The 25935-nt window shown below is 31.1% G+C and overlaps 1 protein-coding gene across 1 annotated transcript; it reads right to left on the bottom strand.

Annotated features, from left to right (window-relative positions):
• Nucleotides 1-174: 174 nt before the first annotated feature.
• LOC111705938 (monocarboxylate transporter 12) lies at nt 175-25575 on the bottom strand. Its single transcript, XM_023478651.1, has 28 exons — nt 24648-25575; nt 24465-24520; nt 24003-24045; nt 23601-23668; nt 22831-22929; nt 21872-21946; nt 21314-21371; nt 20148-20237; nt 18250-18316; nt 16446-16564; nt 15621-15687; nt 14999-15079; nt 13586-13623; nt 12730-12794; nt 11402-11491; nt 10013-10070; nt 9716-9756; nt 9573-9654; nt 8422-8546; nt 5924-6077; nt 5194-5243; nt 4788-4848; nt 3636-3709; nt 3312-3431; nt 3019-3114; nt 2532-2674; nt 1726-1781; nt 175-1225 (listed from the first exon to the last, which is right to left on the bottom strand). Exons 1-28 carry the CDS (start codon nt 24667-24669, stop codon nt 1176-1178), a joined length of 2148 nt encoding a protein of 715 aa, XP_023334419.1. The 5' UTR covers nt 24670-25575; the 3' UTR covers nt 175-1175.
• Between the last annotated feature and the right edge of the window lie 360 nt (nt 25576-25935).

The raw sequence follows: 25935 nt of genomic DNA, 5'->3' as shown, positions 1-25935 counted from the left end.
TAGCATTTATTTTTATTTAATTGAACACTTTACCTTTAATAAACTTTATAAATATCTCTACATAAACTCTTTCCACTTTTGAAGGTTTTCTAATCAAGCTTAAAAGTGAAAGAGAAAAGAAAAAATAATATTTTGAGAATAAGAGAATTGTATATTTTCCAAATATATATAATATTTTACGAAACATTTTATTTTTAAGGAGAATGCAAAATGAGACATATATATACAGTGTTACCCACGGAGGATGAGACCTTAGAGATGACAGAGTTCATGAAAACATTCTCCTTTAAGTTTCGGTTCCCTGCCACTTGCAACCTGTTTTTAAGTAAGTCACTTTCAGGCTCTATTCAAGGCAACAGACTAAATTCGCTGTGAATTATGATTTTTAAGTCATCACTAAAGCCTCGTCATTTCTGGGTATAACTATTTTTTTAATTGGTTCAAAAAATGGTTCAAAAAATGGCGGTGAGATCATAAAATATAAAACTATATGTATATGAACATCAAGAAATAAAAAAATTTAACGTTGAAAATTTAAATATATCTTACATACATATTTAACCACTACATCTTTGTTAATGAAAAAAGAACAGTTTTTAAAATAAATATGGCATTATAAGAGCACAAAAGCGTATTGCAAACTAGACCTTTTATGAACATTAAATTGCAAATAAGATAAAGTTTCTTTTCTTATTTAGCAAAATTTTCCGCTGTAAGTGAAAGTCAGGGTTTGTTCGCCTTCAGTTGCCTTAAGTAAATCGTTAGCGTGTCCCAAGTCCGCCTTTAATTCGTCTGTAGTTCTTGTAAGCTGACCTTTTATAGTCCACGTTTATTTAGCCTTTTATCCGCCTTTTATCCGCCTTTTGTCCGACTTTTGTCCGACTTTTGTCCGCCTTTAGTCCACTTGTAGTAAACCTTTAGTATGTCTTTTGTCCGCCTATAGTCCACTTGTAGTAAACCTTTAGTATGTCTTTTGTCCGCCTATAGTCCACTTGTAGTAAACCTTTAGTATGTCTTTTGTCCGCCTATAGTCCACTTGTAGTAAACCTTTAGTTAGTCTTTTGTCCGCCTATAGTCCACTTGTAGTAAACCTTTAGTTAGTCTTTTGTCCGCCTTTAGTCTGCCCTTTCTCCCCTGTCCGCCTTTAGTCCGTTATGATGTGGTAAAGTCTGGTTTTAGTCCAATTCTTCTTCTTGAATGATAGTGCACTCTCTTTTTAATATTCCTAAAATATATAAAGTCAAAAAAAAAATATTTAACTGTTTCAAGCTTATTCTGATTATGAATGAGATATTCATATTTTCTAATTAAAAATTACATTTTCAAGAGAGGGGTTTCTACACTATTGACTTTCAAGATATCTGCTGCAGAAACATGGAGGAAACTGTCAGAATTAAGCATTTCTAAAGCTAAAAAGCGAGAATGTAAATAGAATCTATAAGATAAAGGTTTAAAATGAACCAGTTCTAATGTATTATTTGAAATAAATTTCATGTATTTTTTTTCTAATTTTCAAACGCATGTAGATTTTCTATCCGAAGTAAAACATATTTTGACCATTTCACAGTTGAGAAATTAACAAAATTAAACACATTTCCCGCCAGAAATCCGACAATATCCTTCCACATTAATTGTCAGATTAAGGTTTCAAGTGTAACGTTGTGAATCAGACGGATGGATTAAAATTAGAGTTTAAATTCCTTAAATTTAGTTTACAAATTCTACCTGGCTTTTTGTTCCATTCTCTTCTTCTGGAAGAACTCGTAGGTTTTCTTATTTTCCTAGAAATATAACAATTGACTCAAAATATAATAATTGTCTTTGTCACAAATTCTGATCTTCTATTTCCCTTCATCTTTAAACCCATTGTCGTAGACCTTATATATTTAATTTGAACTATGAATTCTGTTAGATCAAAAAATCTAAGTTTGAAATATCAAAGTTTTACACCACCAGGTCGAAAGATATAGAAATAGTAGAATTTGAGTTAATGGCAAAGCCTCAATTCCTTTGCATATTTTTGTTTAGGCTAGGGAGGAAGGGGGGAGGGAGGAAGGGAGGGAACATTGAACAAGTATTCAGAATCCCTCTATTTTATACCCTAGAAAACAATCCGTGGAAGTAAACAAGATTTTATAAAAAGAAAAGTTTTGATTGATAAATGTATACAGATTTTTTAAAACTTCCAATAACATTTTTGTTTTTTACTTCTTAAAAAAAGAAATAACAAAAAAATTATATTTTGTTTTGAATTTAGAAAGCGAAACTAGAAAAAACATGTGGTCGTAAGAAATCTTCAAATATAAATGTAAGTTAAGTTCTTGAAGGTTTGCCAAGAAAGTGTGGCTATGGTGGATTTTAGCTTTTGCTTGGCAAATTCTCAGAAAGAAAAGCAAATATTTCTCCAATATTATTATTCAGACAAACGTTTAGGATATCATTTCGTGGATTAGTGCGACAACTTAAATTTCATTGACCAAAAAATATATAGTTCCTTGACATGGACTGTTTCTTTAAAACGTGAAAAATACCTGTATATATCCGGGGACCCAAACTCCAGGAATTGACTCTCAATACTACTCCTAACATTTTCCCCAAGATTATTCCCAAGGTTACTCCCAAAACTATTCCCAAGATTATGTTCAAACTCACTGAACATCAGACAGTGTTCAACCTTGGCAAAAAAAACTATTTTGACAATTATTCATAAAAAAATGTGAATTAACACTTTTAATGATAATATTGATGATAATAACTGCTTACTATACTTCCCTTACGTCGTGCATAAGATCTATTTTTGGCCAAAAATATACAGAATATATGGCCAAAAATATATAGAATATATGGCCAAAAGATATAAAAATAATTAACAAAATCGTTAAAATAAATAAAAATCAAACAATTAAAACAACAATTGAAACTAAATTTCAAGATATTTTTCAGCAAAATGTGTTATTATATATATGAAGAAGACATTACAAAAAAATTCAACAAAATTTGAATGAATTTATAGAAAACCTTGTCGCATGATGTAATATTCTCCAGGATCTCTAGTTCCTCCAGGAGAACATCTCCATACTCTAGATCCCCCTCATCTACCTCCTCATCCTCATCCTAAACAATATTATTCATCCTCATCCTCATCCTCATCCTCATCCTCATCCTCATCCTCATCCTCATCCTCATCCTCATCCTCATCCTCATCCTCATCCTCATCCTCATCCTTATCCTTATCCTTATCAGGGCAAAAACTATCCCATCAAATAAATTAATTAAAAGATGTAACAATAGGAGATTAAAAGATATTATACCTCTGGTATGAACCCAATATTCCCCGGGGTCTGGAGGGAGATCGGAGGTAGAAAGTCGTCTTCCATCTCAGCAAAGGATTTCCTCCGGTGGACCGTATACTCCTGGTCAATTTCTGCTACCTGACAGATTTTAATTTTGTAATTTACGATTCACAATGGTACCCTCAAAGTTAGATAACCATTTATTTCTAATCTATGATATATTATATAACGTGACATGTGCCGAATTTACACTTTCAGACACAATTTTTCAGGTATCTTTAACAATTTTAATCAGATAAAGGTTTGAAGGGTACTGTTATAACTCTCGTTATTTGACCCCACCTTGCATTCTGCCTCAGTATGTCTTGATGAATGTCGTCTTCTGTTCTTCTTTCTCAGCTGCCTCTTATGTACATCTAAGTTAAAAAAAGAATGGTTACAAATATGATGATTAATTTAAATTTAATTTTCAACCCCAAGGATACTAAAGTTAAATATTTTGTCCGAAAAAATGTCAATAATAATTATTTTAAAAAATGCGCCTGCAAATTAGAAATTTAAAAATTACCAGAATTGACAATTTTCAGAGCAAAAGATAAGAAATTAAAATTGTTGATAGAAAAGGGGTCGCTAAGCGCCCTAAAATCTTAGTTTAAATGGACGGTAAAGGAAAAATGAAAGGGGGTATAGGCTGAAACTTGAGAATCTCAGGTTTGCTGTCACATTGTCACGTGATACAGATGGAAATCACGTGACCAGTATACAGCGTGACGTAATACGGACTTCATGTAATTATATTATCAATTATTAAAATTATTAAAAGTACAAAATAAAAATAACCTGAGAAAACCTGAGATTCTCAGGCTCCTGTAAGATATCGTCGTTTTCAGATTGGGTTGCGTATTTGTTGAATATGATCTGTTTAATACTACAACTTTTATACAAAATTGCATACATCTGAATTTTCGTATAAATTTGACACATATTTTATATCAATTTCTCGAGACAGAAACATCAGAGAGATGTCTTAATGGTATAGTTCAACGCCTGAGATTCTCATGTTTCATTCTATACCCACTTTCATTTTTCCTTTACAGTCCCATTAATATAAAACAACACACACACACAAAAATCTCTAACAAGAACAATGGTTGCCTTTTTGAAGAAATTATGCATGTGTTGTTGTCAAATGCGACCTCGTAGCTTTCCCTTACTTGCACAAGTATTACAATACAAATGTATTCGGTTACAAACTAGAAACATTTTAGTTCTTTACAAATTAGCTTTTTAATAAAATTTTAATAAATATTCAATCTTACGTTTGACGTGTTACTGTACTTACTGGTCTATTTGACGCTGCCTTGTTGTTTTGCAAATAGGAAATAATTTTTTTTCTGCATTTTATATGAAATTGTATTTTACTATAATACGGAAAATAATAGTCAAAAATAGAAATATTGAAGAAAAAAGATGCCAATCTGCTCGTTACTTTACCTATACAAGAGAGTATCAAAGATCCGGCCACAATACAGAAACCACAGAAATAAAAACCTGACTGAAGGCAAACAACTTCAATCAAACTTTTCCAAAGTCGGGGAGGGAAAGGGCTTCAAAAGGCATCTTTTTTGAAATGCACGAAATTTATTCTTGTAATATTTCAGACATTTATTTATTCACTAGCTGAAATGCCCAGAGTTGCCCGTGTAAAAAAATTAAACACAAATATTAAAAAAAATTTGAAAAAAAAATTTCAATTTTTTTAGCCTATAACACCCCCCGGCCACCTATGAGTGTCCACGAATTTTTTTTTTGCCCAATCGGTCCAGCCGTTTGGCCGGCTATGGCAACATATATATATACAAATGTCTTATTTTATTATATAGATTATTTAGATTTGTTCCTTTGGTCCCAGGCTATCCTCAAACATGCTAAAAATGGGAACACTCAATCCTGAAATATGTTTATTATTTAAAAATAATAAAATTATTTTTTTAATAAAACACTTAAATTCAGAAATCTGAAATTTTGAAGGTTTATGGAAAAAAATTGTCAGAAATTTTGATCTAGAAAAACAATGATATTTTTCACTTTATTGATCAGACAAAGTTGTTATTAGTACCATTGTGGATCCGGCAAACTTCATTTATAATTACAACCATAATTCCTTAAAAGAAGCGATGTTACATTAAGTTGGTTCGTCTTTTAGTAGTTTTAATCAATATTTACTCTCAGGGTCAACATTGGACATTGTGTAAGTAAAGCAACTGTTTTTAAAATCTTACACTATGCCAAATTTTGACTAGATATATACAAAAGAAAAGGAACAAAAAATCCATAAACAATATAAAACGATGCATAAACGATGCATAAACGATGCAAATACGATGCATAAACGAAGCATAAACGATGCATAAATGATGCATAAACGATGCATAAACGATGCATAAATGATGCATAAATGATGCATAAGCAATACATAAACGATGCATAAAAGAAGCATAAACGAAGGTTCGGATTTGGATAGTTTTTTTCATTTTTTTAGAATAAAATATTGCAAAGTTTTAGAAAAGCAAACTTCCAAAGTTACAATTTTGAATTTTCTTTTGTTAACAACATTAGTTTAATAGTACCTATAGGTATAGCCTGACAGGCCTGAACGAACCCCCAGCTTGAACCAAAGTTGCGAGCTCGAACCTTCTCGAACACGTACATTTTTAAACTGTAACTGTACACACCCAACAGGAAACCGTACATTGATACAGTTAGTACATAACTTCGATACTCCTAAATTAGTCCAAAGCTATATAACATAGATTAATAACAACAAAGATAGAACACTATATGTCGGGATTTTTCGTTCACAATAACTATGAGCCCGAAACTCCTAATCCTGGCATCTCCAAAACAAAATTACCGGAGATAAAAATGATTTCGTGTAGATTTCCACACATTTAAAGAATCAAAATTGTCAATATATATATAAACAAAATCGTTCAAATTTTCGGTGATTTTGAAATCACAAAAAAGGCAGACTACCTTTTAGAAATGCAGGACTAGAGTGATCATTATTTAAATCGATTCAAACTTGTAAAATTAAAATTGAAAAATGCCGCAAATTCTTTCAAAAATCAAATACGATAGTTAAGACGTCTCATAACTGCCATGCTGACAATCTACAATACCATTACCATTACATTGACAAGGAATATTAAAAGTGGCCTACGAAAACATAAGAATTTATTCCCGAAATTTACAGAGATATCCAAAAAAGATTAAACTTTAAAGGGACAGTAAAGGAAAAATGAAAGGGGGTATAGGTTGAAAGCTAATCACTTTAGCTTTTAATCGAGACCCTTGAGACGCGTATCTGAAGTTCCTGACTCGAGAATTAATATAAAGCTGTTTTAAATTTGTACGAAAATGCATATATATATACAATTTCATATAAAAATAGTAGGTTTAAACAGGCCATGTTCAGAAATACAGCAACCAATCTGAAAACGAAGATATCCCAGAGGAAGCTAATCTTTACTTTGATTTTCTTCAATTATAATTTCATAACTTTTATTTTGATTTTAATAGATATAATTGATTTAGTGTTGGATCGTCGCATTTTGTGGATTTTCACAACAAAGACGACCTGCACTCAATCAATCAATCAAGTGTGCAGAGATATTTTAGAATAGACCGTAGACGCTATATCAAGATTCAAGAAAAAAATATTGCATTATAATCTCATTTTTTACGATTACGGGAAATTTTATTACAATAAATATTTTTTTGTGATAAATATATCGGCGACGCGATTGCAAACTTGAGAAGGACAGCTGGTTTTACCATACCAAATTATAAACCCGTACACAAGATAGCAAAGTTTAAATTAAACTTCATTTGACTTGAATGGTAATACTGAGACTATAATTGTATTCACTGAATTTTTTAAGGTCAGATGTACCGTCTGTTATTGTTCATAGAGGTTTTTTAAAAATATCTAAAGCTTTATATGGCGGTTCCTGTTTATTTTCTGACCTTTAAATTTCGTGATTCATGGAGTACGTTAGGTTTTTCTTATCGAACGATTTTTTGATCATGTACAAAGTTATTATGAGAGGGGGGGGGGAGAGGAGGATCTAAAAAGCGTTCGGGTCCGTCCTAGAGAATGAGTTTTGGACCCCCCCTCCTATCAATTTTGTACATTTTGTATGTAATTAATCATGTGGCCGCAGCGCCGGCTCCCTAGCCTGCCCTAGCCGCGGCGCTCGGCCCCCTAGCATGTCCTAGTCGCAGCGCTCGGCCCCTAGCCCGTCCTATAGCCGCAGCGCTCGGCCCCTAGTCCATTCTAGCCGCAGCGCTCGGCCCAGAAATTTTCTTAACCTAACCCAACCCTAAAATAATAAAACATAAATGTAAAAAATTGATAGGGTCAAAAAATCGTATACTAAAAATCGTAAAAATCGTTGCGATACCTTAATTGACTAATTGATTTGACGTAAATACTGAGACCGTAAAATATTTCTCGACGGACAGATGTACCGTCTGTATTGCTCATAGAAAATATCTAGAACTTTAATAAAGATTCCTTTTTAGTGATTTACTATAAAACACGCTTCTTGGTCAAAAACAAAATTAATAGGATGGGGGTGGGGGTGGGTAGAGGATCCAAAAAAACGTTCTGTAGGACAGAACAGTATATGATATATATCCCAGTAAAGCATTTACCTAATTACTTAATCAATAAAATCATCAATTATCTATTTTTCAGATGAACTGTCCCTTTAATGACGACTACAAATTCTTTGAATGAATCTTAATTTGAAGTCTGGCTTTCTGCCTTTAATATACCTTCAAATGGCAAATAGCAAAAAACAGAAACAAGTTTAAAGCTAGAGAACCCATAGAATTTTACTGTCGTTTTCTATCTTAAAGCATGTTTCATAATGTCAATTTCATTTATTTTCACATAAAACTGAAAGTAATTTTTAAAGATAAAAGAAAAGTTTGAAATAATTAATCCGACCAAAATTTAGAGGCTACCTTAACATTTGGGCCTGTTTACCTCTCTAAATAGAGGATCAATTGAAATTATTAGCACAGTCTCTTTAAGTCAGTGCATAGCCCGCATATTTACCTGTATATAAATGAAGGAGAAGATGTTTACACCTGTACACAGTGCAGTACATTGTACAAGGTATTGTCTACTGATGATGTAGCATCTACCACTGCCAACAAGCACCAAACTGCCAACCAAACAACCTTAACAAAACAAACAAAACTGTTTGTTAAGCATCAAAAATAACATCTTCAAAATTTAAGACTTCACAAAATACAAAAATTGAGAAACACTAACTAACATTAACAGAAAAAAGTCGACTTTTCACGGAATGGACGGGATTTACCTTTATTAATGCCATCGTTCCAAGAAATTAACAACCGCAATAAACGAGTTCTTCAAAATATTGGTACGATTATAAACTAACGAACGTAAACCGAATGGTAATCAATCGTTGAATTCAATAATCAGTTTTAAATTGCTTGAAACTATAACCTATTCCAAAATAAGTTTGTAATCTTGAAGCTAACCTGTTATCCAACCTATTCTGAAATAAGTTTATAATCTTGAAACTATCCTATTATCCAACCTATTCTGAAATAAGTCTGTAATCTTGAAACTAACCTATTATCCAACCTATTCCAAAATAAGTTTGCAATCTTGAAGCTGACCTATTATCCAACCTATTCCGAAATAAGTCTATAATCTTGTAACTAACCTATTATCCCACCTATTCCAAATAAGTTTGTAATCTTGAAACTAACCTATTATCCAACCTATTCCAAAATAAGTCTATAATCTTGAAACTAACCTATTATCCAACCTATTCCGAAATAAGTCTATATTCTTGAAACTAACCTATTATCCAATATATTCCAAAATAAGTATGCAATCTTGAAACTAACCTATTATCCACTCTATTCCAAATAAGTCTATAATCTTGAAACTAACCTATTATCCAACCTATTCCAAAATAAGTTTGTAATCTTAAAACTAACCTATTATCCAATCTATTCCAAAATAAGTATAATCTTGAAACTAACCTATTATCCAACCTATTCCAAATAAGTCTATAATCTTTAAGCTAGCCTATTATCCAACCTATTCCAAAATAAGTCTATAATCTTGAAACTAACCTATTATCCAACCTATTCCAAATAAGTCTATAATCTTGAAACTGACCTATTATCCAACCTATTCCAAAATAAGTCTATAATCTTGAAGCTAACCTATTATCCAACCAATTCCAAAGTAAGTTTGCAATCTTGAAATAAGTTTTTCTGAAACTCCATCAGCTGCTGCAAAGCTCCACTGAAAAATCCAAAAAATTAAAAATTGATCTTGAAAAAAAGATGTCTTTGTTTTTACTCACCATATAAATGACAGGAGCGTAGAGACCAAATGCAGATATTCCTGTTAAAAAAGTAAAATAATTATCTTCAGATATTCTAAAACTATAATACATGACAAAAGTGGCGAGGTTTTCGTTTAAAGTTAAAATTAAAATCCTGGCTTAACTATTTATTTATAACTCATCATCTTTTTAAATGACAATATATTGAGCTAAACAAGACACAACAAATTACTAATCATTTATAAGTTTTCAAAAGAAAACTTTTAATATTTTTTATTCGATAAAAAAACCAATCTTTGTAAAATATTTTATTTCCTGTAGCATTTAGAAGAATCTGTACAGTTCTGCTTCGTAAAGGTCCTGAGCCGTCCAAGAAAGATATATATTAATGTATTGTATATTATACTGGCTGAATTGTCCGGTGTTGTCCAGGTTACACATAGATACTCCCATACTCCCACCGTTTACCCGCTCTTAGTCTTAAATCATGATTTGAACAGTGCTCTGGGTTGTCTGTGGAATTTAAAATAATTCCATACTTTGTTAAGCCAATGGGTTCCCTTAAAATTTGGTTTAGCCAATTTAGCCTTTGGCCAGCTAAAGCGATATATAATTATAGATATATAATTATAGATATATATAATTAAAGATTTATAATTTAGTTAATTGTAAACCTTTTAACATATACTGATTATTATAAGAAAAGCTAAAAGTATTTGAACTTTTGGATTTGGTCTGAGAGGAATCGAGTCTTTGTCGCAAACTCAAATTTTCTAATCACTTTATCTCTAACCTGGTGGTATAACCCTTTGATATTTCAAACTTTGATTAATTGATCTAACAGAAATCATAGTTTGAAAAATCTAAGGTCTCTGACATTGGGTTGCAAACATATAGGGATTAGAAAATCAGTGTTTGTGGCAAAGACTAAATTTCTTCAGATAATGGAACGAAAGTGAGTTTTTGTCGCAAACTCAAATAGTCTAATCCCAATATCTTTCATCCTAATGATGTAAACCATTGATATTTCAAAGCTAGATTATTTGATTTAAAAATATTCCGAATTTGAAATATCTAATGTCTCCGACATTGGGTTCTAAAGAAAGAGTGAATCAGAGTTTGGTACAAAGACTCAATTTCTTTTGTGATTGAAATAATAAAAATAAAAAAGTTGTTTTTTTTTATTTTCTAAAATAATAGTAGTATTGGAAATAGCTTCCTTTCCTGTATCAATAAATGGAATCTTTTCTTCGAAAACTTTGCTCTGAGAGTAAAAAACATATTCAAAATTCAATCAGTTCAAAAAATAAATTTTTATGTACAAATAAATTCTATTAGAGAACAAATTTGAGGCATAGTTTTAATCGATTCTGAAAAGTGTAAACTTAGATGTAAAACAATATTTTAGCCAAAGGAACTGAGTTTTTGCCACAAACTCAAATTTTCTAATCCCTATATCTTTGCAACCTGATGGTGTAAACCTTTGATATTTCAAACTTAGACTACTTGATCTAACAAAATTCATCAAAGATCTACAACATCGGGTTGCCAAGATAACGGGATTAGAAAATCAGAGTTTGTGGCAAAAACTCAGTTCCTTTGAAGAGAAAATATTAAAGATTATGTTATAAATCATACATTTTTGAAAAAATTTTAAATGACAGTTCATTTGAGATTACAAAAACAGTTCCTTTGATTATTTACATTAATAATTATTTTTAATATGTTTTCCTTGTCTTCTTTTTTACTCTTTATCTTTCTCCTCTGATTCTTTAGATGAAGGATTGCTCGCCTCTGAAAATTCGATCAAAAATTATCCTTTTTTAAAATGCTGGAAGGGGGGGGGAATGGTATAAAGAGAGGAAAATTCATTTTATAGTTCAGAATTGGGTTTCCCGACCTAAAATTGATGACTTTAGACACCCCACGTGGACCTATCACAAAGTTTTTGAAAAAATGCTCGAAAAATGCGGGAAAAATGGGGGGGGAATTATTTTTTCCCCACTTTGGTGTTTGATTCAAAAACTAGATTCCAATTCAGGCCTGCATGCAAAAAACCAGAGAGAAATTTCTAAAAATGAAGTCATTTAAGGCCCCCCCCCACCCACCCTTTGTATGGAAATGTGGACACCCCTCTTTGATCGAAATATATGTTTATGTTTTAAGAAAAAGAGATATGTTCTTTAATTAATTTTATCATTGGATATTTTGTATAATAAAAAAATAAGTTTTTCCAAAAACTCTAATTTTGTAATCCCTATATCTTTTCAAATTGATGATATATTAAACGTTATCTGTTTGATCTAACAAAATTCAAAGTTTGAAATAACGTAGGTTTACGGTATTGGTTTGCAAAAATGATATAGGGAAAATTAGAGTTTGTGACAAAGACTCGATTTCTTTGTTTTTTTAGTAACTTTGATAAAGAGATGTTTTTTTAAAAATAAATTCAATCAAAATATATATATTACTTAATAAATTTAATCATGAAATGTTTTTTAACAAATTTTATCAAGAGATATGTTTTTCATTAGATTCGATAAAGAGATATATTCTTTTATAAATTTTATCAACAGACCAATTTGTTTTTAATAAATTCAATTAATAGATTTGTTTTCTAATCGATAAAAATATACCTTCTTTTTAAACACTTTAACAAAAAAAATTGCGATTTAAAAAAAGCACTTAGTTAATTTTATTTTAAAGCAATTTATTCAAAACTTCCTTCGAAGGCTTAACTTAGAAGATTGATAAAAATTGTAATCACACTCATTCGAAAGGCCTGACTATTTTACGGTTTTTATTAAAAAAAAAACTGTAATTCTCTATTAAACTTTATACAGGATTACATTTTTAATTAAGATATGATAAATTTTTGCAAACTTATAAAAAAACATATTTATGCTAATTACTAATTTTCGCAAAAAAAAACCTCTGGCTACAAAAAAGCATTAACAGAGTCAAAAAACAAAAGTCAATGAGTTGAGACACTTCAAAATAAACCCGGTCTTGAAAGTTGATTCATTATTTACCTGTGGGTGGTAAAGGCTGGCAGATCTATAGAAAATTGCAAGAATGAAAGCAGAAGCAACAAGACCTAGAATTTGTATTTATATAAACTAAAATAGAGAGACTTCATAAATATGCTTTTAGAAAATCTTTTTATTACCAGGTCGATACAAATACTTTATAAACCTGTCTTAGGGCGATAAAGTCATTATATTGCCCTACAACTGGAAAATATTAGGTTTAATAAATTCCCTTAAAATTAAATAAATATAATTTTGAAGTATTTAATTTATTATTCAATTACGTTTTTTGGTCTGAGGTTGTTCAAATTTTTTTACTTTTCTAAATAACACTTTAGCCCCTCACTTTAGGCTAAAAGACACGGCTTTTAAACCTACTGACTGAGTCCTCCAAGACATACTGCCTAAATGCCTTATTTTACCGTTACCCAACTCAATCTATATTTTGACCTTCTTCCAGTCTTTGGATTTAGACTTTTTATAGCTTTTTGGAAATCCCTGAAATTTTTAAATATTTTGCATATTTGAATTCGCCGTGGTAAGGGTTTTCCAAAAATGTATAGTTTATCATATTTCGCGCACTTTTTGTATTTGCACTTTTTTTGCTTAATAACTTGATATTGCAATCAATATTTAAAATTTTGCAAATTTGCAAATTTGGTTATTAAATAAGAGCCCAAAGGCTTTCCAAAAGTGTATTTTGATTTGTATCACAATTAGGAAAAACTTTTTTGGTAAACCAGACGTCAGCCTGATTAGGGTTAAGATTGTTTATGAAGTTTCAAATTAATAAGAGCAGACTTTTCAAAAAAATTGATTCTAAACTAAATCTTTTTGTTAATAAGTTATTTTGAAAAACCTGTAATAGCTTGCAGCCCCAATCTCCAGCCCACAACTCTGAATATGAAAACATTAAATAGAACTTAAATTAAATACAGACAGGGTGTCTAAATACATCAGGGTTCAATTTTCACATTTTTAGGCATTGGAAGTTTCCGTGCGTTAAACACAAACTAAATAGTTGCAACATAAAAATCAAAGGACAATTTGTATATGAAATACTACAGTGGTAAGCAATTATATCAATATAATGAAGAATATTTTTAATTTAAGTTTTAATTGTGAACAACCTTTTTACGAATTACAGCTTGACAGCTTCTCTTGATGTCTATGTTTATGTGTATCCATGCTGTTTAACAGCTAAATATAAATCAAAATTGTAATCGAAAGTAGTTTTCATTATATTGATATAATCGTCTACCACTGCAGCTTGGGTACCCAGCTTTGCCTGGAAACTACGTTTTCAATTTTAAATGTTCAAGTCAAGCTAAAAACTTTTCCTTGCTTCCCCAATCAAAATTTGAGAAAATTCGGTCTAGGGGTTTATTAGTTTTATTAGTTATGAATATTTAGATATAGATATATATAAATATAGATATAGATATGTTTAAATATAGATATATAGATAAGGATATAAATATAGATCTAGATAGATATAGAGATATATAAATAGATAGATATAATCTAAGTTTTGGAATATTCTCTAGCCCCCTTGTCAACATAATGATACCATTCACACGAATAATGAACCCGACCACAATAACATGGAAACATAAAAACACAAATAAAAATATTTTAACTTTACAACGAGTTTCTTGCGGATAATACATGTAACTATGGAAAAGAATTAAAATTACAAAGTTGCAAACTTTTCTGGTTTGCATAAAAAATTGTTTTAAATGGTATTAATATTTTCGTTCAAAGTACATCTAATAGATTTGTTAAAGTAAATATTAACGTAACTCTAAGCAACCCTTCGTTTAAACCACCTCAAGCAGAAAATTGAATCTAAGATTGATTATATGTTTTTAGTCATTACCCATACTTCACACTCACCCTTTAGTAAAAGTAAATTTAATCTATATAAAGCATAAAGTCTGACCGCGTCAACTTTTTTGCACCGGCTAGTCCTGTCCATAGAGCTAGGTACAGTACAAACTAGGACCGGAAGGGTTGACCCGGCTCGGAAATTCAAATATCCTAAGGCTGCCCGTGTTCAGAATAGCTATTAAGAAGTTGTGTGAAATCGAAATAAGAGAAGCCATGGAGGTCAAAAAGTTATACCAGTAATGTCCCATAACGGGAACTGAGTCCTTGCCACAAACTCAGATTTTCTGATCTCTATATCTTTGCAACTCTATGTTTTAGAACTTAGATATTTCCAACCATGAATACTGTTAGATAAATTATTCCAAGTTTACATTATATATACCTGATAGCGTTGTTAATAATAGGATACATAATACAGAATCCAGGCCCCCAACTTCCAACAATCATCACTTCAACATATTCCCTTCAAATAATAGGATACATGATACAGACAGAATCCAGGCCCCCAACTATACCAACTATCATCACTTCAACATATTTCCTTCAAATGATAGGATACATGATACAGAATCCAGGCCCCCAACTACACCAACTATCATCACTTCAACATATTCCCTTCAAATAATAGGATACATGATACAGAATCCAGGCCCCCAACTTCCAACTATCATCACTTCAACATATTCTCTTCAAATAATAGGATACATGATACAGACAGAATCCAGGCCCCCAACTACCAACTACCATCACTTCAACATATTCCCTTCAAATAATAGGATACATGATACAGAATCCAGGCCCCCAGCTTCCAACTATCATCACTTCAACATATTCCCTTCAAATAATAGGATACATGATACAGAATCCAGGCCCCCAGCTTCCAACTATCATCACTTCAACATATTCCCTTCAAATAATAGGATACATGATACAGAATCCAGGCCCCCAGCTTCCAACTATCATCACTTCAACNGGAGGGGGAGGAAGGGGGGGGTGAGATATACCTCTTCCTTTTAAAATACTGGCCCACCATCAATATTGCAGAATCACGAACCATCGCAGTTCCAATTCCTGAATAATAATAAAGAATATAATCAAATAGCTTAGAAACATATAACCTGGATCAAACTGGTTGTTTTTAATCTTTCCATTTTTACAACCTGATGATGTAATCTTTTGATATTAACACCATCAGGTTAACAAAATCAAAGATCCTTTTTATTATTAATCAATTATAATAATTATGATCTGATGGAACTTTATGTTACTTGACCAACACTGATAAAGAGCTAATGATCTGTATATATCTGATAAACAGCTGATAAAACCTTTTATCTGATACTAAATCATAACTGATAAACAGCTGATGAACTTTACACCTGTTACTTAACCATAGCTAATAAACAGCTGATGCACTCTTTACTTGTTACTAAACCATAAATGATAAACAGCTGATGAACAGTACATCACCTGTAACTAAACCAAAGCTGATAAACAGCTAATGCTCTGTAATCTGTATACCTGTTACTAAACTATAGCTGATGAACATGTGATGATATCAATACTTTTTACTAAACCATAGCTGATAAACATCTGATGAACTGTAATGCTGTTACTTTACCATAGCTGATAAACAGCTAATGAACTGTACACTTGTTACTGAACCATAGCTGAAAAACAACTGATGAACTCTATACCTGTTACTAAACTATTGCTGATAAACAGCTGATGAAATGTATATCTGTCACTAAACCATAGCTTATAAACAGCGGATGAACTTTATACCTGTTTCGAAACCATAACTGATAAACGGCTGATGAACTCTATACCTGTTACTAAACCATAGCTGATAAACAGCTGATGAAATTGTGTTGCAAAAGATGAGAAAAGGTACCCGAGTGCTGTAACTAATCCTCCAACTACACCAGTTAATCTGTAGGATTTTCTCCTAAAATTAAAACGACAAAATAATCAAAATTTAAGTACACCTGCAGTATGGAAACAGTACAACAAAATAGCCGTTTTACACTTTTTTTCTAGTAAATTCCACTCTAATATAAATTCTATTCTCTTTGGTAATTAGACATCATTAAAACGTTTTATATGTCTCAAATGAATCCAAAAAATGTCTTCACGATACTACATTCTCAGTTCAACTACCATACATTGCCGGTCACTCCCTTCAAGTCTTATAAAATATAGATTAGAGTGGAATTTACTAGAAAAAAGTGTAAAACGGCCATTTTGTTGTACTGTTTCCATACTGCAGAGCCCGAAATTTAAAAGAGTATCGTTGAACGAAACTCCCGAGTTTCCTTTTTGGGGTCTTGGCAATTGTGTAGATTTTGATTTAAGAAATTTTAAAAAATGAAGAATATGAAGAAACTTAATAAAGTAATATTTCACAACAAAAACATTGATATCCACAAAACTGCCTAACCCCATTCTTGAAACCCGGGTTTTAAAACTGGTTTTCATAACGATACCCTGTCTTAAGTTTTGGGCTCAGGTGTATTTCACATATTTGTGCTATATAACCTTTTGAGCCCTGGAACATCATTTTTAGGAAATTTAAAATTAATATTAAAAGAAAACCAAATTATGAAATAGGCTGGTTTCATAATTGACTAATGATCATTTTACATTGACTATGCCTTTCTCTTTACAAACGATGATTTTCTGTTATAACTATAAATCAAATGATGTTTTTATTCACCTAATTCATTTTATAAAAAATTAAAAATTCAAAATTGAAATGGATAGTCTAGGGAACATACTGTATTAATGTACTCTACTGCATATAATTTGTAAACATTTACATGATTTGTACACTTTGAACTCCCTTTCAGGCTGAAAGGGACTGACAAAATTCATACCGAAGGATTGTCTAAATTCCCCTCTAATATATATTCTATTTTCTTTGCTTCAAGTATAGATAAACATGTAAAGGTCTGGATACAGATTTAATTAATCCTAAAAACTTTAATTTTCAATTTTAGATCGCTAAATTTAGCTTATTAACCATTGCAGATTTCTGGAGCTAACAAGCATATTTTTTGGATATTTAATGTTCAAATCCGCGAACTTCAACGATTGAGTGATGAGGCTTTAATACGGTTAAAGTTAATCTTTCTTTAAAAGTTTTCGGTTCAAGTATAAAATAGAATAAAAAAAAACTATTGATTAGAAAGACGACAGTTAGACTCAAGTGATGATTTTAATTCAAATAAAATACAGCAATTGTGCAGTGACTAGTGAAGTAACCGTTTTATTTAATAAGTTGATTTGCAAGATACTTCAGTGGTAGGCTAGTATATCAATACAATTAAGACGACTTTTTTATTTGAGATTTATCAAAGAGAAGCGCTTTTTTAATTGACAGCTTCTCTTGAATTCTATGTTTATACGTCTATCCATGCTGTTTAGCAGTTTAATATCAATCAAAATGGAAACCAAAAGTTGTCTTCATTGTATATATATATATATATATATATATATATATATAATGCGACGACGGCTCTACTAAAACATTTGCTGCATATAAAAATAATGTAAAATACACAGAAGATTGGTTAAATGTCGCCTTTCCATTCCACAGTTTTATGAAGTCTCACGGTAAATAATCTTATTAACCTGCAGAGAGCAATAGTTACTGGAGACACAAGAAGAGATACAGCTAGAGACATCGGACACAGCAATCCTGAATGCAATAGTCAATCACCGTGCACTTTTTTTAGGCTTGGTTTTAAGGTGAAATTCCATTTGTAAGAAATCGTAGGATTCAATTGCATTTAAAGGTTAAGAGTCAAAGGTAATTGTAGTTTCAACTTTCAAGGTTTTAATCTGTTTCTTGTGTTTTTTTGCGACACTTTTTTAACCATAAGAGGTAGTGTGCCAAAATTATGTAACTTCTCTGAAAGGGTAATTTCAAGTCATCCTCCATGGAAATATGGCAATACCCGATTATAACAGCACCCTTGAAACCTTTGTCTGATAAAGTATGAATTAGATATCAATGTTTTAGTTTTTTTAAACTGTTTATTTTCATTTGAGATTTCTGTGTACCGTCCATTTTTTATCAGATTTATAAGATTTCAAGATTACCGTTGTATAAGATTTATATTTGGTTTCAAGGGTACTGTTTCATCAGATTTATATCAGGTTTCGAGGGTACCGTTTCATCAGACTTATAAGGTTTCAATGGTACCGTTTTATCAGATTTATAAGGTTTCAATGGTACCGTTTTATCAGATTTATAAGGTTTCAATGGTACCGTTTTATCTTATAAGGTTTCAATGGTACCGTTTTATCAGATTTATAAGGTTTCAATGGTACCGTTTTATTAGATTTATAAGGTTTCAATGGAACCGTTTTATCAGATTTATAAGGGTTCAATGGTACCGTTTTATCAGATTTATAAGGTTTCATACACAGCTTTTTATGATACCATACCAAATCTAACACTGAAAATTACAACTTTAGTCTCTTTAAAAACACTTTTAATTTTGCGTATATCTATGTTTTATGTTGCGTATATCTATGTTTTATGTTGCGTGTATCTATATTTTATGTTGCGTATATCTATGTTTTATGTTTTTCTAAACAATATGTTAAGAAGCATTATATCAGTTGCTTTATGTTTTCTTACACACAAAAGGCTTGTTTTTACAAAGACAAGCCTTTTAGATGATAATAATAATTTGTCTTTACACGCTATACTACAGAAATATTATAAGAACATGAAAATGGATAATACAATGGTTACAATTAGTTAGTTTAACAAAATTAGTTAGTTTAACAAAAAAACAAATTTTAATTCTAAACTTTTTTAATTTATTTGGGGTTAGATCAAAGGTTCTCCTAGATCAACGAAAAAATTTAGAAAAATAAAAGCTCTTATATTTTGGTTCACATTAATTGCTATACAAGTTTTGAATTGACATATCAAGAACTTTTATCACGGTGCTATATAGCTTATTCAACATTATAGCACGATGATTACTTGATCACGTCTCTATTATAAAATTTTACATGAAATGATGATATGGTACGCAATAGTTAAAGTTTTAACCTCCTTTTGACCAACATTACCGACCTATGATTTACCTAAGAGAGGGAGGTTAAGTTACTTAACGTCCCTTGGGAAAAATTTCGCGCATTTTCCTCTCTAAAAACGATAAAACTGTGTACAACTACTTTGTCGGGAAATTAACTTCCCTGTAAAGTAGTTGTAAATAATTTGTATCATTCTAATCGACATTTTTATTACTTTAATTGATAATTACAAAAGTAAAAGAATTGAGTGGTTGTCACAAACTCAAATTGTTTAATCCCTTTATCGTTCCAACCGAATGACGTAAACCTTTGATACTATTTCCAACTTAAATTACTCGCTCGAAAATAATTCACAGTTTCACTTTCTAGTATCTAGGTCTGCAACCTTAGGGTGCAAAGATATAGGGATTAATAAATCAGTGTGGCAAAGAATCAATTAATAGTCGCGAAAAATAAAAATAATTAAAATGTGTAACCTATAAAGGTTTGATGATCTGGTTCCAGCCGTCTGATAGGATAGTTGGTATCGAAGCCAGATATAACTATTGCCAAGGATATCTGAGTCCCTGATAGTATTGATAGAGCGGTTCAGAAATTATATACAAAAGAATTGACAGATAATGAAAAAATGTGCCCAGATAAACAGATTCTTTTTTCATCTGTTTTCAGACATTTTTTATAACATTTTATTATTACAGTTTTACAAAAACTGTAATTACAGAATTTTGTGTTCGTTTGAAATATAGGTTAACCAAAGATACTTTTTTTGAATACATACGTTTGTCTTGTATTTCATAGAAAACAAGATAACAATGTATACTTTAAAATCATTTCAAAAGCGGATTTTTTAAAACTTTGTTTTGATAAATGTAATAAAAAAAATATAAAGCAAAACAAGCAGAAATTCATTTGTCATAAAATTTTTCTAAATATTTGGATAATCCAGATTCAAATAAATCTTTAAACTTTTTCTTAAACTTTTTTATATGATTGGATGTACTATTTAATTTAAATTTGCAAAAAAACTGTATGAAAGGGAAGGAATTGACATTTTAACCTTTGCCACAAATTAAAATTTCCTAAACCCTATACCATTGAAACCTGATGGTGTAAACCTTTGATATTTCAAACTTATTAAAACAATTCATGAAATATCAAAGGTCAACCACATTGGTTTGCAAAGATATAGGGATTAGAAAATGAGAATTTGTGACAAAGACGCAGGTTACAATGCACCGGGTTTGACAGTGACTTTTGATAAAATTCTGGAAATTGAGTACATTTCTTCTTCAGATTTTGTACTTCGTAAACATGATTTTGTAGTATCACACTTAAAACATTTAACAACATAAACTACTAGTCTTGGGATTTCCAAAAAGTGTTCTACCATCACCTGAAAAGAGATATTAGGAAATGTTTTCAGATTCCAGTTAATTCAAAATCAACAAAACCTTTCAAATGTTAAATATCTCCTTCCATTTTAAAGATAAAAGAAGGTAGACCACATTTTGGAAAGCTCGGTAGACGTGCAATCTTTTTATGATGCATTTTATCAATTATCGTAAATCAAAGACGATACTAAAGTAGAATCTAAATTCCCATGTTTATTGGGACACCCTGTATAATCATGCAACATACGAACCTCCAACTAAAAGTTGCACAACTGATGTAACCAAAAGAATTACCCAACCCCAGCCGCCCTAAATAAAAAAAACATTTAAAATAACTTTTTTTTTAAAGAAATATATTGTTTGTCTTATTAAACTTACGGAAAACTTTTTAAATTATACACATTTCGATCTAAATTACAAACAAATATGGGAGTTGTCATTAACTTCATGTTCTTAATTTTAAACAAAATCCAAATTATAAAGCTCTTCGCTCTTATATTTACATTTGTATGTCTGTATATATGTTAGCTATAGCTGGACAAAATGGCTAGATCAAAATGTCTGAAAAATTTTGAAGGAATCCATGAGTATCCTGGGTGTAACTTAGGCTAAACAATTCGAATTTTTTTCTTTCAAAAAAAAATTTCTTCAAAATTAAATTTTTTTCTTGAATAATTTTTAAAAGTTTTTTTTTAATTCTACGTGCATAGCCGGGCACTTAAGCTAGTTAGTGTTCTATAATTTTAAATGTTCTCAATAGTTTGATATTTTCTTTAAACAGTGTGAAGATGGACTTTTTAATAAATTACCTCTGGATAGTAATGCGCCTTCAATGTTCTGAGTTCACGAAGTTTTTGTAAATCCCCCTGAACTTGCGCACTATGCTAAATAAAGAAACCCTATGTCTGAGCTGAAAACTTTAGAATTGTGGATATTGGATATTGAGATTAATGCTTAATCTCTCTTTTTATTAATCTCATGATTAATCTAATCTTTAGTTTGTATCCAGAAAAGTATATAAATTCACCCTATCAGAGTGGCGAATGCAGAATCCCGAACTAGTAATCAGAAGCCGTAAAATTTAAGAAACTTTTAAAATTTTGCGTGCCTTTTATTGAGAGAACTCTCATTGGTTGGAATCCGGTAGGGGTACAGTGAAACCCTTAATAACGAATACATCGGAGAATTTATCAAATATCTCTTGACAATTTTTCAATGAGTTTTATACTATATTACGTAAATTTCAGTATTTGCGAAAATAAATAAATAGCCATGAATATGCGGGAACAGTTTTAAAGAGTTCCATTTAATCATTTAATTAAAAAACTAAATATCTGCAACATTCCCTTATCGGAAAGTGAAGAATACGACATTTGATGAATTCTTTCGATGTATTCGTTATTAAGGGTTTCACTGTATCCAAAAAGGAGGGGGAAGTGGCTGAAGTAGAATTTAAAGCAGTTCACAGTGAATGTAAAGATTAAGTGATCGGTATTAAGGGTATTTCTCATATGACGACCTACAGCAATAAATCGATCATTATTGTCATACCATGTCCTAAAACAATGTTGACCCAAATATAAGGGATGCAGCATAATCTTCATCAAATGAACTAAATATCCGCGGTATAAACTTATTGAAGGTTTAAATTTTGTTTTTAATGGATTGGTGATATCATTAACGAATTGAGTCAGATAGGTTGGAGTGTAATTAAGAGAATATATCAAAACTGAAAAGTTTTGATCTTTGGTTTATTTAGACTAGTCACCTGGCTGCCTCGCTCTATATTGATTTTAATCAGAGGTTGATAATTCTCATGGATACAGGTACAAGCAACAGCAGCAGGCTCTTCAAGATCAGCTTCAGACTTATAAATATCAGGATCAGCTTCATACTTATAAATATCAAGATCAGCTTTAGACTTATAAATATCAGGATCATCTTCAGATTGATAAATATCAAGATCAGCTTCAGACTTATAAATATCAAGATCATCTTCCGACCTATAAATATCAAAAACAGCTTCAGACTTATAAATATCAAGATCAGCTTCAGACTGATGAATATCAAGATCAGCTTCAGACTGATGAATATCAAGATCAGCTTCAGACTGATGAATATCAAGATCATCTTCAGACTCATAAATATCAAGATCAGCTTCAGACTAACAAATATTAAGATCAGTTTCAGACTGATGAATATCAAGATCATCTTCAGACTCATAAATATCAAGATCAGCTTCAGACTGACAAATATTAAGATCAGTTTCAGACTTATAAGTATCTAGATCAGCTTCAGACTGATAAATGTCAATGCCATTTATAGAATAATAAATATCTAGATCAGCTTTAGACTTTTAATAATCAAGGCTTGCAGTCTTAGAGAAAGAGTTTTAGACCCCTCCAATTTGGAACAGTACCCTTTCAACCGTTCTCATTAATAGTGTAGCGTTTCTAGCAGGGAAATGTTTAAAAAATATCAGTCTTAAAAGTTCCAAATATTCATTAAAGCACTGTAAGAACTGGAATCTTTATCTACCTGTGGTTCGCTGGGTTGAATACCGCTACCAATACTTGGAAAATCCGCCAAATATTCTGCTATATCTCCTGAACATTGCACAGTAAAATTTGAATTTTCATCATTTGCATTCTAAAGTTGTTTTGAATTTTTAATGGTGAATAAACCTTTTTTAACGAGTTCATTTTTTTTAGTGAATTAAGGGGGGATATTATTTAGTGAATTAAGGGGGGATATTATTTAGTGAATTAAGGGGGGATATTATTTAGTGAATAGGGAGGAAGATATTAAGAGGATACGGCTAATGTTATCAAGTGGATAAGGGGGGGGATGATATTAAGGGGGTGTTATAAGTTTATACGGGGGTTGTTGTTATGTTGATAGGTAGGGGGTGTTTTTAAGTGGTTAAGGGGGGTGACAAACCTTCAAAATTTGGTTCCTCTGCCAATAACTTTGCCAGCTCATCCTAGATAAAAAATAACTGAAAATGAAAATACAAATATTATCGTATTCCACACAATTTTTTTTCTTTTTAACTTTTAATTCCAGGTATTTCAATAGTTTCTTTAAACATTTTTAATTTGAAAATTGGTTCTTTTATCATTTACCTTTCTGCAGAAATAAAAAATGGCTTTAAATTCACATTAAAGAAAAAAACATGCAAATAAAATAAGGGGATGAGCATGCGAAGCAGAATATCTTGCATGGAATTCAATGAAAACGTTGGAACGGATTTTGCACACAATTCTTTTGATATGTAAACTTTTTTTACATTGTTTGGTGATGAGTGCCAAATGATTTTCCGCAAAACTGGCCGAAAGTTTTTGCACATCGCTGGCAAACTTATCAATGCTGGAAACCATTTAAAAACTAAAACTGGTTCACCTTTGGTAGTTCCCTAGTCCTATAAACTGCTCCTAGTGAGTAGTGCGATGAACAACCTAAAATAATCAGCTGATTACAATCAATCAATCAATTAAAAATTTTTAAAAAATCTCCCGCCAACCATTAAGGTCAGTTTTCCAAACCAAACTTATACATTCTTGACTTTTAAAACGTACTTCTTACCTGAATCACATTCGTCTTCCATTTTTTTGTAATTTTTTTTCTACGATAAATAAAACATGTTTTTTATGTTTACAATAATGAAATCAATAAATTAGAAAAATAGCACTTTCAGGTGTACATTTTACGTCATAGCTGAAGACAGAAATAAAGAATGTATGCCAATCTAAAGACCTTTATCTCCATGTGCAGTATTAATTTTACTGTAAATTAATGTTTTTTGGCATAAAACTATTGATTTTAATTACCCTCCACCTAAACATTCGATTTTGCCAAAATATTATTAGATCATAAATATTACTCTTAAAGTGAACTAACCCAAATTTATTGGGGAGAAGAAATTTAAACAACTGTTGTTTTTTCTGTTAATTGGACTATTCAAGATCATCACTTGAGTCTAACAATTGGTTTCCTAGTTCAACATATTATGGATCCCCCTGTATGTCCAAGCAAGGAATGCACTTGTACTTCTGTTTGATCTTTATAGAAGAACTATCTCTGCGCTCTTGTCGGAGAAAAGTCCGTAGAATTCTACTCAACGGAGAGTTACTCTTCCAACCTTGGTTAAACAATATCGGAGAATTTGCGGGGAAACTTTGACTAATAAAGAAACCGATAGATAAAATTTATAATCTTTATATCATTGGAGCCTGATGTTGCACACCTTAGATATTTCACTCCAGTCTAAAAGTTACATGATCTGTGCCGGTACAACACGAACAGTATATGCATTCCGTCGTACTGTCTAGTCTGGAATACCCAGTGTAGAGTCGACCCAGTACGTTATATGCAACAAATGTAGCCTGGCAAGATCACAGTACATTATATCTATAAATCAGTATAGCTAGATCAGTAAAGTTTAAAATATCAAAGTAAAATTCAAAAAATCCCAATAATGAATAATTTTTTCTACATATAAAATCTTGCTGAAATCATAGCTGTTGTCAATTTTTGTAAAAACAAACATTATTCTTGTGCTTTTGTATAAAATTTATATATCTTTGCAAAGTGATTGTGTACAGCTTTAATATGTCTTTGATATGTATTTTGTTGAATTGACAAAAATATAAAATGTTTACGACAACGTATTGCAAAGATATAGGGATTAGGTTTGTGGCAAAAACTTAGTTTCTTAACGCACATAATTCTTTCTAAGAATTTAAACAGTTGAAGTTAAAGTATTCAATTATATATGATTAACAAATTCAAGAAGTTAAAGAAATCTAGTGCAAGCCCTTTTTGTTTTGTACAACTATAAAGGGATGGTAGACTTAAAGACCCCCCCCCCCAT

The sequence above is a fragment of the Eurytemora carolleeae genome, unplaced genomic scaffold (assembly GCF_000591075.1).
Source record: "Eurytemora carolleeae unplaced genomic scaffold, Eaff_2.0 scaffold590, whole genome shotgun sequence".
Lineage (NCBI taxonomy): Eukaryota > Metazoa > Arthropoda > Copepoda > Calanoida > Temoridae > Eurytemora > Eurytemora carolleeae.
The sequence above is the reverse complement of the archived record's forward strand: the minus strand, read 5'-3'. Positions and strand labels throughout refer to the sequence as shown.

Excerpts from the sequence above, each read along its gene's own strand:
- LOC111705938 (XM_023478651.1), bottom strand. The coding sequence starts at position 24,669 with ATGGAAGACGAATGTGATTCAG. Across the intron at positions 16,565-18,249 it reads GTAACTATTGCTCTCTGCAG|GAGAAAATCCTACAGATTAA; the intron begins GTTAATAAGATT and ends TTTTAATTTTAG. Across the intron at positions 3,710-4,787 it reads TTTGATACTCTCTTGTATAG|ATGTACATAAGAGGCAGCTG; the intron begins GTAAAGTAACGA and ends TTTTTAACTTAG.